The 16,170-nt window shown below is 38.9% G+C and overlaps 1 protein-coding gene across 2 annotated transcripts in view; it reads right to left on the reverse strand.

Annotated features, from left to right (window-relative positions):
• The window catches only part of aurkb (aurora kinase B), a 37,089-nt gene that overhangs the window by 6,105 nt on the left and 14,814 nt on the right, over positions 1–16,170 (reverse strand). The window contains exons 1-8 of one of the 2 annotated variants that reach the window (XM_061976765.1): positions 11,772–11,895; positions 5,582–5,620; positions 4,398–4,479; positions 4,279–4,324; positions 4,013–4,201; positions 807–945; positions 585–733; positions 347–521 (exon numbers count right to left, since the gene is read on the reverse strand). In XM_061976765.1, coding sequence (XP_061832749.1) covers positions 347–521; positions 585–733; positions 807–945; positions 4,013–4,201; positions 4,279–4,324; positions 4,398–4,479; positions 5,582–5,620; positions 11,772–11,783 — 831 coding nt within the window. In that variant the 5' untranslated portion in view covers positions 11,784–11,895. Of the gene's footprint in view, positions 1–346; positions 522–584; positions 734–806; positions 946–4,012; positions 4,202–4,278; positions 4,325–4,397; positions 4,480–5,581; positions 5,621–11,771; positions 11,896–16,170 lie in introns of those variants that run through there. The other variant, XM_061976763.2, reaches the window with a different exon arrangement.

Consider the following 16,170-nt stretch of genomic DNA (forward strand, 5'->3'; position numbering starts at 1 on the left):
TTACGCGAAGAGGCCGGGTGGCTTTTTTCACGCAGCTCCATCCATGTTGATATACGACTCCGTGCGCGCCCACATCACGCTGGTTTTTAATATATTATTAAAGTTTGACTGACCTATCTGACTGTTTTTTTGACATTCCTTTAGCGCAGTTAGATGCGGCTTATAACACGGGGCGTCTTATAGGTGGACAAAGTTTTGAAATATGCCGTTCATTGAAGGCGCGGCTTATAACCCAGGGCGCCTTATGGTGCGGAAAATACGGTACTTCTTAGAGGCGATATAGTACCGAAAATTATTCATTAGTATCGCGGTACTATACTAATACCGGTATACCGTACAACCCTACCTTCACTATTCTTTTGTATGTTTCAGCATGGTTGGACGTTTCAAAGGGCGGGTTCCCATTCAGGCATTCGTAGCAGAGGACCCCGATACACCACAGGTCCACCTTCTCGCTGTGGGTATGGCCCTCCACCATCTCGGGAGGGAGGTAGTCCAGCGTGCCGCACATCGTACGACGTCTGCACAGACCACCACACGTCAAACTGTTTGTGAAGACGACTCGTCATGAACACTCCGCCTACCTGAGTGACGGCGCGTGCACGGACCAACCGAAGTCGGCTATTTTCAGCTCTCCGCGATAGCCGAGAAGCAGATTCTCTGGCTTGATGTCGCGATGGATCACCTTCTTCTTGTGGCAGTACTGGAGCGCGTCAGCTATCTCCTCCATGTACTAGTTCATGGAAAAGATCACAATCACAAATCGCTCCAAAAAGAGCGATGTCGGCCTGGTATGTTTTGCTTACAGTTGCAGTGCGTTGCTCGTCAAATCGTCCGCACCGCTGCAACTCCTTGTACATTTCGCCGCGTGGAGCGTATTCCAGCACCAGAAACACCCTTTTTCGATCGTGGAAATAGTTGTAAAAGCGCAGGATGTTGGGATGGCTGAAAAGAAGGGGAAAATGATTACTGCATGATTAATAGAATTACAGGATTCACTATAGGAGTATGTTTTGCATTTCCGTTGACCTTTCTGCAACATAATGTATTATTTTGCATATAAATAATAGAACCATTTTCAAACGGGTTCCAAAGGCTCCTAATTTTGCTGCTGACGTATGAGGTAACGTATTGCATAATTTGCGGTTGTATTACCTTTGTCAAAGCTATTATTAATCTTCTTGCTACCGTATTTTCCGCACTATAAGGCGCACCTAAAAACCTCAAATTTTGTCAAAAGCTGACAGTGCGCCTTATAATCCGGTGCGCCTTATATATGGACCAATATTGAGCCTCCAACAGGTAAAAGTTTCAATCAATCAATCAATCGCAACTACGGTAAGCAGACGCCGACTTCATTTTCCCCTGTAGAAGAACCGCGCGGTGCATGCTGGGATATATGACTGCGCGAGGCGTGCCGTTTCATTTCCATTTGTTTATGTAAAGACCCCAAAATGGCTCCTATTAAGAGACACGCTTACGACACAGAGTTTAAACTTAAGATGAGCAGTAGAACACGGGAATAGAGCAGCAGCGACACTGACTCCATTTATGACGACTTCGACGAGACGGAGCATGTTGGATGCCGTATTCGCCCAACTGTTTAATTCGGACACTGAAGAAGAAGAATTTGAGGGATTCGTGGATGAGGAACAACTTTATAAAGTGAGCTTTACATGTTTATTTTGTGTGTTGTGTTGTGTGACATTAACGTTTGAGCAACGTTGAGTTATTGATATATTGTTATTGCTCTGCACTATTTCGAGTGTTACTATATTGTGATTGCATTGCAACGTTTGATTTACTGTAAAAGTATCAGACTGTTTTGTACATGTTTATTGAATCAGGGAAAAGTTCCCTTCCACTATGTGGTATAAATGTTGCACTACATGTTATACCTTGCTGTTGTTAAAAGATAAACAAAACACAACGTCACTGACTTTACCTCGGGGAAAATAATAAAACAGCTGTTTATTCATTTTGGGAGTGAACAGAGTTGTCAGAACGCTGGTTTGTAATCTATTAATAAAAGTTTGACTGACCTATCTGACTGTTTTGTTGACATTCCCTTTAGCGCAGCTCCATCGAATGGATGCATAACGTAACCCCAGCCTCTACTGTAGCGTCTATTCTATGCGCCTTATAATCCGGTGCGCCTTATATATGAACAAAGTTTTGAAATATGCCATTCATTGAAGATGCACCTTATAATCCGGTGCGCCTTATAGTGCGGAAAATACGGTAATAGAACCATTTTCAAACGGGTTCCAAAGGCTCCTAATTTTGCTACTGATGTATGAGGTAACATATTGCATAATTTGCGGTTGTATTACCTTTGTCAAAGCTATTATTAATCTTCTTGCTAATTTACGGTCAATAGTTGCTTACTTTCTGCTGCAAAATGTTTCTATCCACGCTTCTGTTCAAATGTAATAAGCACGTATTCTTCTGCTTGATACTTCATGTGAGTTTTGAGCACTACTACAAAGTACCGTATTTTTCGGACTATAAGACGCAGTTTTTTTTCATAGTTTGGCCGGGCTGTGCAACTTATACTCAGGAGCGACTTATGTGTGAAATTAACACATTACCGTAAAATATCAAATAATATTACCGTATTTTTCGGACTATAAGTCGCAGTTTTTTTCCCATAGTTTGGCCGGGGGTGCGACTTACTGTATACTCAGGAGCGACTTATGTGTGAAATTATGAACACATTACCGTAAAATATCAAATATTATTTCGCTCATTCACGTAAGAGACTAGACGTATAAGATTTCATGGGATTTAGCAATTAGGAGTGACAGATTGTTTGGTAAACGTATAGCATGTTCTATATGTTATAGTTATTTGAATGACTCTTACCATAATATGTTACGTTAACATACCAGGCACGTTCTCAGTTGGTTATTTATGCCTCATATAACGTACACTTATTCAGCCTGTTGTTCACTATTCTTTATTTATTTATGTCTATTCTTGGTGTTGGGTTTTATCAAATAAATTTCCCCAAAAAATGCTACTTATACTACAGTGCGACTTATGTGTTTTTTTTCTTCTTCTTTATTATGCATTTTCGGCCGGTGCGACTTATAGTCCGAAAAATACAGTACATTTTTTTTAAACGAAAGAAGAAGATAAGATAAGCAGTTATTGAAGTATCTAACGTATTTTTCAGATTATAAATCAGTTTTTTTCATAGTTTGCCCGGGGGTTCGACTTATACTCAGCAGCGACTTATGTGTGAAATTATTAACACATTACTGTAAAATATCAAATATTATTTAGCTCATTCACGTAAGAGACTAGACGTATAAGATTTCATGGGATTTAGCGATTACGAGTGACAGATTGTTTGGTAAACGTATAGCATGTTTTATATGTTATAGTTATTTGAATGACTCTTACCATAATATGTTACGTTAACATACCAGGCACCTTCTCAGTTGGTTATTTATGCGTCATATAACGTACACTTATTCAGCCTGTTGTTCACTATTCTTTATTTATTTTAAATTGCCTTTCAAATGAATATTCTTGGTGTTGGGTTTTATCAAATAAATTTCCCCCAAAAGTGCGACTTGTACTCCAGTGCGACTTATATGTTTTTTTCCTTCTTTATTATGCATTTTCGGCCGGTGTGACTTATACTCCGGAGTGACATATAGTCCGAAAAATACGGTAGTTACAGGGGACTGAGTGCCTATTCTTTGCCCTTTTGGAACTCAAAAAGAGGGAGTGACCTTAACAAGGGTTAAGCGAAAAGAATGATATAAACAGTTACGGACAATACTTATGTGCAGCTTCCCCCATGCATGCTGACACTTGCTGTTAAAAGGTGACATTTCTTTGTTTACTTTTAATATTGTATTCTACAGTTAATGTTCAATATATCTCCTGTACAGTTAGGGTTGTCTGCTGGTGACAGTTTGACCCTGTAACATACTATTTCTATTTCTATTGTGCCTTTGAGAAAATGTGTGGGGGAAAAAAAAAACGTGCAAGCGTTTACTTGAGACGGGCTTGGATCTCGATCTCCCTTCTGAGCTGGTGCTCCACACTTTCCTTCTCCATCTCGGACTTGAACAGCACCTTCAGAGCCACGACGGCATGCATCTCCTTCACTCTGGCAAGATACACGTTGCCAAACTTGCCTTTCCCGAGGGGTCGACCGATGTCAAAGTCATCGATGGAGAACTTCCTGTTTACGAAGCGTCTACTTAGAGGTCCGACTCACAAAACAACAGGACATCAACCAAGAGACACATTCAGACTTACTTTGCACCTGAACTGGAAGACGAACCGGCACAATCTCTCCCTGGTCCTAAAAAAAAAAAAAGTAATGACAAATTGGACATACTGCTATTCACACACGTATGTGAAGAGGCTCACATTACCTGCGACGACATTTTTGCCAGCTCCCGGCCACGGCTTCACCAAAGCACGCGGGGCGCTCGTTAACGTGGTAGGGGTGGCAAACTAACAATAGAACACAGCAACAAATTAACAATTGTCATCAGGAGTATAAGAAAACGTTGGTGCACTACTGTGCTGCACCATATTTTGCAATGAAAAAGACAAATGGCCCGCAAAAGCAGTCAAAAGGTAAGACTATACTATAGAACAGTGGATCCAGTCTATTCTTGTTTAGGGATGAGTATCGTTATGATTTCATTTATCCCAATATTCATCGGTACTCTTATCAGTACGATATGTAATTTGTGTAAATAAAGATACACAATAGGTTGTACACCAGCAACAGAATGCAACCTCTCACAGCAGGGAAGTATTCAATCAACACCTGCTTTTAGATCTTCTACAAGTGTGCAGTGCAAGATGCAATGCAGTTATGTCATCACCTTGTAAAGACCACACACATCCATCATTGTGTTTCTATTCATCACATGTTTGCAGTCATTTCACCTTTTTTGTTAAGTACATAACTCCACTTGTTCATTCATAGTTGTGATGCCTTCATTGAGAATATACAATGTATATGGAAATAAAGAAAATGCATTGAATGAGAAGGTGTGTCCAAACTTTTGGCCTGTACTGTGTATGCGTGTGTAATACTAACAATAAACATCTTGTTTAAAAAATTGTAATGAAAAGAGAACAAAACATTGGTACGTACTAGTTGAACACACACACACACACACACACACACACACACACACACACACACACACACACACACACACACACACACACACACACACACACACACACACAAGGATCTACTGTACTGTAAAGTGCTGTACAAACAAAAGCATCATTTAGATGGCAAGTCATATAAGCAAGTTATATAAATAAAAACAAATTAGACATTTCCTATGGTATAAATTACACTCTTGTTTTTGTTATTCTGACAAGTAGCTGTTACTAGTGTGAGCGGGCTTGGCAAATCCATAAAAGCATTTTGGTTTTTCCTAAAACTCTTCAGGCACTACAGAAAAATGATCTGAAAGGGCAACGCTCTATTGTAAGTAATCAAAGAGCACTAAAAGTTTCTATGTAAGCCATAAATAACTAAATCATTGTCATATTCTTTTGTTTAAAAAAACTATCCTCTATAACTTACCGGCTGCTGGGTAGTCCTAGGCTCGTAATTTTCTTTATTCTGTGAAGAAAATCCAAAGCATACAACTTATCAAATGATTTCCGTTCATGGTTGTAAAATGTCTCATCATACTTTGCACTATAAATGGAAACTAGTAGCATACTTTCACCAGTTGCAAAACCAGCTATATAGTATTTTGCAGCGATTCTCAAGCTATGGCTCCTATTGATACGCCAAAAAAAATCACTTGATTTAAGTCCAGTGTTTCATTTTCCTATAGTCAAAACAGTGTTACTGTTCAAACTGTTTCCAATATTACAATGGCCAAAAAATACAAATAAACGTGTTAAATAAAACATCTGTCTTGTCTTAATGAATACTCAGGCCAGGGGTCGGCAACCCAAAACTGTGAAAGAGCCATATTGGACAAAAAAAAAAATCTGTCTGAAGCCGCAAAAAATGAAAAGCCGTATATAAGTCTTATAATGAAGGCAAAACATGACATAAGTGTCTATATTAGCTATAATAGCCTACTATCAAAATGACTATGTGCCGCAGGCTGAAGCAAATCTTCGTTGACAGAAATGTTGAAATTTAATATTTATTCTACACATTTTTTACAACATTAGAAACCTTTAGTAAATCAGAGGCTACTCAGAAAGTGAGATAACTCCTGGAAATTACTGGCTTTTAATGGCCAAAGGTATAGATGTGAGTGTCCAAGTTAAGGCTGTGTTCTTTCAATAGATTTATTACAATCTTTGGCAAGGTAGGTAATGTTTGCTGTGGTCTGGAACAACGTGGCATACAAACAACTATCTGAAATGCAGCCAATATTACATACAAATAATGTGTCATGGGACATGCAAAACTAAATTATATACAGAGGATACAAGTAAAGGAAATTAAATGAGTTCAAATATACCTACAAATGGGGCATAGTTATGCAATATGTACATACAGCTAGCCTAAATAGCATGTTAGCATTGATTACCTTGTGCATTCAAGCATGACATTTTTGGTGGACAAAATGAGACAAAGAAGGAGTGGAAGATTTTACATGTAAAACTGTTGCGTCACAGTCCACATTATGGTGAGTTAAAGAACCGCCGAAATTAGTAGGACAAAGCGATATTCAGCTAATCCTCTCATCAGTGAAGCATACAAACAAACATAACAGTGGGTTTTCTAACAATTGGGAAGGTTTGTGTCATGTTTGTCCTAAAAGAAAAAACATACTAAAACAAAAACATTGTTCTTCCCCCCCATCTTTTACCATTTTCCATCCTTTTTTTTAATTTTTTAAATGCTCCAGGGAGTTAGTAGGTGGCACTAAAGAACCGCATGCGGCTCGAGAGTTGCTAGTTGCTGACCCGCGATTTAGGCTATGTCTACTAGGGCTGCAACTAACAACTAATTGATAAATCGATTAATCTGTCAATTATTACTTCAATTAATCGATTAATAATTGGATAAAAGAGACAAACTACATTTCTATCCTTTCCAGTATTTTATTGGGGGAAAAAACAGCATACTGGCACCATACTTATTTTGATTGTTTCTCAGCTGTTTGTAAATGTTGCAGTTTATAAATAAAGGTTTACAAAATAATTTTAAATTTTAAAAAAAAAGGAGCCTCTGCGCATATCATAGATCCAATGAATCGATGACTAAATTAATCGCCAACTATTTTTATAATCAATTAGTTGTTGCAGCTCTAATGTCTACACTAAGCAGGATAACCCCTTAAACAAATAAATATTTAGCCTAAGCCCCGTTTCAGCCACACTAAACCAGCGTTTATGGTCCACCTCCTCGGACAATTTTTTACACGGGTAAGTGCGCCGTGTATTTCTTGAATCTCCGTCTCTTAGCTTTGTATGGACTCTTTGATCGTTTACAAAGTGAGTTCGGAGAGGAAGTGACGCCAGAAAGACCGCGCCCCACACAGGAAGTAACGTCAGACAGAACGCGCCACATCCGGCTTCATAATAAAGCGCTTTCGTAACTCGGAAGTAACCACTGGAAATATGGAGGCGAGTCATCCCGACATGCCCGTGTTTCTCGTTCCGTCTGTACAGACGCTTGTGGAAATCACACATAAATACCTTAAGAGAAAGCGATTGCAGCTATTTGGGATACAACACTTCTCAGACGGCAAGAGAACTTTCGAATGTCCATGTCAGCTGTGATTCTACTTACCGAAAAACTTCGTCCATTTGTCGAAGGAGAGACAACGAGAATGCGGGCTCCCGTGGATGTGATAAAAAGGTAGTGTGTGCCTTGTATTACCTGGCCGTCGAGGGAAGACCAACTACGGAAAACGGCGAATGCTTTTGGACTGGCAAAGCAGACTGTATCAGTTATTGTCCACCATGTATGTCGCGGACTCAACATCTAGGTCCAGAGTATATAAAGTCACCAAAAAGGAATGGACAATGAAGGTGAAGGCAAAAGAGTGAGGAGTGTCCTGACCAGATATCATGATCCCCAAGTTGATTGTTGTCAAATGTTCTTTGTCACATTGTGTACTTTCGTGTCCAATAAAGATGTGATTAATTTATGATGTCTCAGGTGGGATTCACTACAATAGGGCCCCACAGCACACTGGATTCCAGTTATTTGAAATACCACAACACTGGATATTGTTCAGATAAGTTACATTTAAGAACTTGCACACAAAGCAACACTGGAGGTGATTATGACGTGCACGTTTTCCGCGCATGCGTATTAGGTCGCGTTGCGCCGGCTGACGGAGGGGGTCTTAAACGACTATTGTGTGTGTGTGTGTGTGTGTGTGGACAAGGATAAGGTTAGGTGGGATTTACCCTGGATAACCTTAGTGTAAACGGAACCTTAGGCCTACTGCGCTACTGTATTTTAACGTTGGTCATCCTGGTGGTCACATGGAGAGCAAAGTGTCCATGGTGGAAAAAGTCTGTGAACCACTGCTATATAGGATACGATGTCTACTCATTATTTTACTATGAAATATTAATCGATGCACTGCACTTTTTCCAATCGACCCTGAATATGCGAGCTAATCTATAGAAAACACTTCCTACTCCATAATTTTTTTGTTTTATTTTCCTAGAGTCAAAACACAGTGTTACTGTTCAAACTGTTTGCAACGTTACAGTGGCCAAAACATACTAATAAACGTGTTAAATAAAACCTCTGCCTTGTTCTAATGAATACTTAGGCCTACTATGTCATCAGCATGGGACTGTGAATTGATCCTGTTTGCGGATGACTCGGCCCTGCTGGTATCCGGCAAGGACAAGTCACAGGTGGAGAAAATCCTCAGTGCTGAACTCTGTAGAATTTGCACCTGGCTCGCTGACAACAAGCTATCCATACACTCGGGTAAAACGGAATCCATCCTATTTGGGTCCCACATCAACCTTAAGAAAGTCAGTGACTTCACTATAAAAGTGGGTGACATTGTTATCACCAGGAAAGCTGAGGTCACCTACCTAGGTTCCATTCTAGAGGCTAATCTTTCCTGTGGTAAAATGGCAACCAAGGTAACCAAAAAGGTCAACCAACGAACGAGATTTCTCTACAGAATCTCCTCTCTGGTCAACAAAAGCACCATGAAGATTCTAGCAGGAACTCTCATTCAACCCTTTTTCGATTACGCATGCACCTCCAAAACCCTCAAATCTAGACTCCAAACATCCCAGAACAAGCTAGTCAGATTACTTCTAGACCTCCACCCCAGATCACACCTACCCACTTCTCCAAAGTGGGCTGGCTCAGGGTGGAACAACTTGCACTGAGCCTAGTCTATAAAATCCGCTACACCTCCCTGATACCGAAGTACATGTCAAACTACTTCCTTATCGTAAATGACCGCCATAACCACAACACCAGGGGGAGCTCCGCTAACCACGTTAAAGGGGAACATTATCACCAGACCTATGTAAGCGTCAATATATACCTTGATGTTGCAGAAAAAAAGACCATATATTCACGTTGTGACGTCACATCGGGAGGCAATCCGCCATTTTCTCACTTTTGTCGGTGTGTTGTCGGAGGGTGTAACAACACGAACAGGGACGGATTCAAGTTGCACCAGTGGCCCAAAGATGCGAAAGTGGCAAGAAATTGGACGAAATTTGTTCAAAATACGAGGCTGTGGGGAAAGCCGACGAAATGGTCAGTCGTTTGTTCCGCACACTTTACCGACGAAAGCTATGCTACGACAGAAATGGCAAGAATGTCTGGATATCCTGCGACACTCAAAGCAGATGCTGACATCAACTCCAAAACTGGACAGATCAGCTTTCAGGAAAAGAGAGCGGATGAGGGTATGTCTACAGAATATATTAATTGATGAAAACTTTATTCATTACTCACGGTTTTACGTAAATTATTAAACATGAACTCTGTTTACCAATAATTTAGCTTAAAAACATTAATTTTTTTCAATCATTCTAGTACATTCGGGTAGTCTTGTGTAATGCAGTATTTTGTGTCTATTTAGGTATGGTTAACCTCAGTGCTGAAATCGTGGAAAAATATATGTTCTTAGCGCGCCTGAAATGGGCTGTCTGCACTCTCAAAGTGCATGTTGTTGCCAAATGTATTTCATATGCTGTAAACCTAGTTCATAGTTGTTAGTTTCCTTTAATGCCAAACAAACACATACCAATCGTTGGTTAGAAGACGATCGCCGAATTCGTCCTCGCTTTCTCCCGTGTCGCTGGCTGTCGTGTCGTTTTCGTCGGTTTCGCTTGCAAACGGTTCAAACCGATATGGCTCAATAGCTTCAGTTTCTTCTTCAATTTCGTTTTCGCTACCTGCCTCCACACTACAACCATCCGTTTCAATACATGCGTAATCTGTTGAATCGCTTAAGCCGCTGAAATCCGAGTCTGAATCTGAGCTAATGTCGCTATACCTTGCTGTTCTATCCGCCATGTTTGTTTGTATTGGCATCACTGTGTGACGCCACAGGAAAATGGACGGGTGTATATAACGATGGTTAAAATCAGGCACTTTGAAGCTTTTTTTTTAAGGATATTGCGTGATGGGTAAAATATTGAAAAAAACTTCAAAAAATAAAATAAGCCACTGGGAACTGATTTGTAATGGTTTTAACCCTTCTGAAATTGTGATAATGTTCCCCTTTAAACCCAGATTCCGATCTAACAAAGGTTTTAACTCACTCTCCTTCTATGCCACATCAATATGGAATGCACTCCCAACAGGTGTAAAAGAAAGGGCATCTCTATCCTCCTTCAAAACCGCACTAAAAGAACACCTCCAGGCAACTACAACCCTAAACTAACACCCTCCCCCTTCCAGATCGCTCCTCCCCGGATTATAAATAATCAAATGTAAATAATCAAATGTAGATACTTGTTCTTATGCTTTCTGATCTCTCTCTCTCTGTTTACTACTTGCTGTACATATCCTACCAAGTCTGACCTACACTGTTTCAATGTCCATTTCTATGATGATGCAATTGTTGATGACTGAAGTGCTGATATCAACCAAATCCTCCTCATCCCACCCCCCTGATTGTAAATAATTCAATGTATATACTCTGATGATTAACTTGTGTGATGACTGTATTATGATGATAGTATATATCTGTACCATGAATCGATTTAAGTGGACCCCAACTTAAACAAGATGAAAAACTTATTGGGGTGTTACCATTTAGTGGTCAATTGTATGGAATATGTACTGTACTGTGCAATCTACTAATACAAGTTTCAATCAATCAATACTGCGCTACTGTATTTTAATGTTGGCCACCATGGTGGAGAAAGTCTGCGAACCACTGCTATATAGAATAAGATGTCTAATAATTACTTTACTATGAAATATTAATCGATGCACTGCACTTTTTCATCGACCCTGAATATGCGAGCAAAATCTATAGAAAACACTTCCGGTTAAGAACAATGGTAAAGAACGACAAGGCCGCAAACGATGTAATAAGTAGCTAGGCGTATTTTAATGTTAAAAATAAAAAGAATTATGTCACGTGGGATGTACTATTATAAGATATATACTTGACGCATTGTTTTGACATAATACAACCAAATACAAAGCGTTAATACGGGAAAGTCATTCAAAATGTAGGCTAGCTCGCTTAAAGCTACCCAAAAACAGGCAAATAAAAGCGATTAGGAGTGACCATAGAGTCTCACTTGCGACTATCTCAGAATAACATAGTAAAGAAAACAACATTTACCTGCATCTTCATGGAATATTAGCCGATTTTGACTTTAAAAAGCGTGGCCGAAACTTATCCGTTCTGTTTTGAACAGACACGGCTGCCAAACGATTTTAAAATGTCAGCAAACGAAGCTGATTGGGCAACACGTCTCACAGCAAGAGCTCCCATTGGCCAAGAGTCCGGAAGAAAAAACAAAAAGGAATGCATGATTCCATTTGTATGATTGGCTGAAACCAATTTTTGACCCGCCTCTTCACTCTTGTGTTTACCGTAAACCTATTTTACTTTGAAAATCCACCGACTGTCAAATACATGTAAGATTGCAAATAATGTGTATATATAATAGCTCTAATTTTAATTTTGTGCTTGTGGGTCCAAAACCAAAGAATTTTATCCCTTCATTATTGTGTTACTAGCGTTATAAAAAACATATATATATATATATATATATATATATATATATATATATATATATATATATATATATATATATATATATATATATATATATATAATTGTGTAAATGCTCCAAAGCATTCACAAATGGTTTTCTACACCAAAATTCATCTATTTAATATTATTATTCTTCTCCAGATTTTGGCACGCTCTCCCTTCCACATTTTTCACCCGATTCGAACCGTTCCAACTTCAAACTGTTCAGCATATTCGGGAATCGCAAGCTTACCCTTGATAAATTCCAAAAATTACCAATTTCCCAGAATTCCAGGTTTTCTGGGACATTTTTCCCCATTCAAAATGAATTAGCCTTTTTTCCAAACTTTCACCATTTCCACATTTTTCAACCTGTTCAAACTAAATTCAAAACTACTCTTTTTCCCAAAAAAAAAAAAATCAAGGACTTTCCAGAATTCCTGGTTTTCCAAAGCCCTATTTCCACCCTTTTTTCTGGTGACTACTATTTTTTTTACCAGTTTCACAAAAATTCCCGCCTTTCCCAAAATTTCCAAATTTGGGGGAAATTTTCATTGGAATCAATGGGACATTCTTCAAAGTTCCACAATTCCCACAATTTCATCTGATTCAAACTGTTCCAACTTCAGAATATTCAGCCTGTTTGGGAATTGTGTGCTCTACTTCAACAATTCTAAAAAAAAATTCCAGGATTTTCCAGAATTCCTGGTTTTCCAAAGCCCTATTTCCACCCTTTTTTGTGGCGACTACTCCTCCCACATTTTTCAACCCACTTCAACCGCTCCACCGTCAAAACATTCCTTTTAATTAGGACAAAAAACAAAGTTGTTTTTGGACTGAAAACATTCCCGGTTTTCCCGGAATTCTTCCAGGAATTCCGTAATACCATTTCTTAATACAATATGATACTACTTCAACATTTCTCGACCGATTTGAAAAACTACAACACCAACCATTTCAACTCATTCACACAATTCAAGTTTTTTTTTTTACCAGTTTCACAAAAATTCCCGCCTTTCCCGAAATTCCGAAATTTGGGGGAAATTCCCATTGAAATCAATGGGACATTCTTCAAAGCTCCACAATTCCCACAATTTTCATCTGATTCAAACTGTTCCGACTTCAGAATATTCAGCCTGTTTGGGAATTGTGTGGTCTACTTCATCAATTCTAAAAAAAATTCCAGGATTTTCCGTAATTCCTGGTTTTCCAAAGCCCTATTTCCACCCTTTTTTGTGGCGACTACTCCTCCCACATTTTTCAACCCACTTCAACCGCTCCACCGTCAAAACATTGCTTTTAATTAGGACAGAAAAAGAAGTTGTTTTTGGACTGAAAACATTCCCGGTTTTCCCGGAATTCCGTAATACCATTTCTTAATACAACATGATACTACTTCAACATTTCTCGACCGATTTGAAAAACTCCAACACCAACCATTTCAACTCATTCAAGGTTTTTTTTATTACCAGTTTCACAAAAATTCCCGCCTTTCCCGAAATTCCCAAATTTGGGGGAAATTCCCATTGAAATCAATGGGACATTCTTCAAAGCTCCACAATTCCCACAATTGTCATCTGATTCAAACTGTTCCAACTTCAGAATATTCTGCCTGTTTGGGAATTGTGTGCTCTACTTTATCAATTCTAAAAAAAAAATTCCAGGACTTTCCATAATTCCTGGTTTTCCACAGTCCTATTTCCACCCTTTTTTGTGGCGACTACTCCTCCCACATTTTTCAACCCACTTTAACCGCTCCACCGTCAAAACATTCCTTTTAATTAGGACAAAAAACGAAGTTACTTTTGAACTGGAAAGATTCCCGGTTTTCCCGGAATTCTTCCAGGAATTACGTAATACCATTTCTCAATTCAACATGTTACTACTTCAACATTTCTCGACCGATTTGAAAAACTACAACACCAACCATTTCAACTCATTCACACAATTCAAGTTTTTTTTTACCAGTTTCACAAAAATTCCCGCCTTTCCCGAAATTCCGAAATTTGGGGGAAATTCCCATTGAAATCAATGGGACATTCTTCAAAGCTCCACAATTCCCACAATTTTCATCTGATTCAAATTGTTCCGACTTCAGAATATTCAGCCTGTTTGGGAATTGTGTGGTCTACTTCATCAATTCTAAAAAAAATTCCAGGATTTTCCGTAATTCCTGGTTTTCCAAAGCCCTATTTCCACCCTTTTTTGTGGCGACTACTCCTCCCACATTTTTCAACCCACTTCAACCGCTCCACCGTCAAAACATTCCTTTTAATTAGGACAGAAAACGAAGTTGTTTTTGGACTGAAAACATTCCCGGTTTTCCCGGTTTTCCCGGAATTCCGTAATACCATTTCTTAATACAACATGATACTACTTCAACATTTCTCGACCGATTTGAAAAACTCCAACACCAACCATTTCAACTCATTCAGACCATTCAAGTTTTTTTTTACCAGTTTCACAAAAATTCCCGCCTTTCCCGAAATTCCCAAATTTGGGGGAAATTCCCATTGAAATCAATGGGACATTCTTCAAAGCTCCACAATTCCCACAATTTTCATCTGATTCAAACTGTTCCAACTTCAGAATATTCTGCCTGTTTGGGAATTGTGTGCTCTATTTTATCAATTCTAAAAAAAAAATTCCAGGACTTTCCATAATTCCTGGTTTTCCACAGTCCTATTTCCACCCTTTTTTGTGGCGACTACTCCTCCCACATTTTTCAACCCACTTTAACCGCTCCACCGTCAAAACATTCCTTTTAATTAGGACAAAAAACGAAGTTACTTTTGAACTGGAAAGATTCCCGGTTTTCCCGGAATTCTTCCAGGAATTACGTAATACCATTTCTCAATTCAACATGTTACTACTTCAACATTTCTCGACCGATTTGAAAAACTCCAACACAAACCATTTCAACTCATTTAGACCATTCAAGTTTTTGTTTTTTTACCAGTTTCACAAAAATTCCCGCCTTTCCCGAAATTCCGAAATTTGGGGGAAATTCCCATTGAAATCAATGGGACATTCTTCAAAGCTCCACAATTCCCACAATTTTCATCTGATTCAAACTGTTCCGACTTCAGAATATTCAGCCTGTTTGGGAATTGTGTGGTCTACTTCATCAATTCTAAAAAAAATTCCAGGATTTTCCGTAATTCCTGGTTTTCCAAAGCCCTATTTCCACCCTTTTTTGTGGCGACTACTCCTCCCACATTTTTCAACCCACTTCAACCGCTCCACCGTCAAAACATTGCTTTTAATTAGGACAGAAAAAGAAGTTGTTTTTGGACTGAAAACATTCCCGGTTTTCCCGGAATTCCGTAATACCATTTCTTAATACAACATGATACTACTTCAACATTTCTCGACCGATTTGAAAAACTCCAACACCAACCATTTCAACTCATTCAAGGTTTTTTTTATTACCAGTTTCACAAAAATTCCCGCCTTTCCCGAAATTCCCAAATTTGGGGGAAATTCCCATTGAAATCAATGGGACATTCTTCAAAGCTCCACAATTCCCACAATTGTCATCTGATTCAAACTGTTCCAACTTCAGAATATTCTGCCTGTTTGGGAATTGTGTGCTCTACTTTATCAATTCTAAAAAAAAAATTCCAGGACTTTCCATAATTCCTGGTTTTCCACAGTCCTATTTCCACCCTTTTTTGTGGCGACTACTCCTCCCACATTTTTCAACCCACTTTAACCGCTCCACCGTCAAAACATTCCTTTTAATTAGGACAAAAAACGAAGTTACTTTTGAACTGGAAAGATTCCCGGTTTTCCCGGAATTCTTCCAGGAATTACGTAATACCATTTCTCAATTCAACATGTTACTACTTCAACATTTCTCGACCGATTTGAAAAACTACAACACCAACCATTTCAACTCATTCACACAATTCAAGTTTTTTTTTTACCAGTTTCACAAAAATTCCCGCCTTTCCCGAAATTCCGAAATTTGGGGGAAATT

The sequence above is a fragment of the Nerophis lumbriciformis genome, linkage group LG16 (assembly GCF_033978685.3).
Source record: "Nerophis lumbriciformis linkage group LG16, RoL_Nlum_v2.1, whole genome shotgun sequence".
NCBI classification, from domain to species: domain Eukaryota; kingdom Metazoa; phylum Chordata; class Actinopteri; order Syngnathiformes; family Syngnathidae; genus Nerophis; species Nerophis lumbriciformis.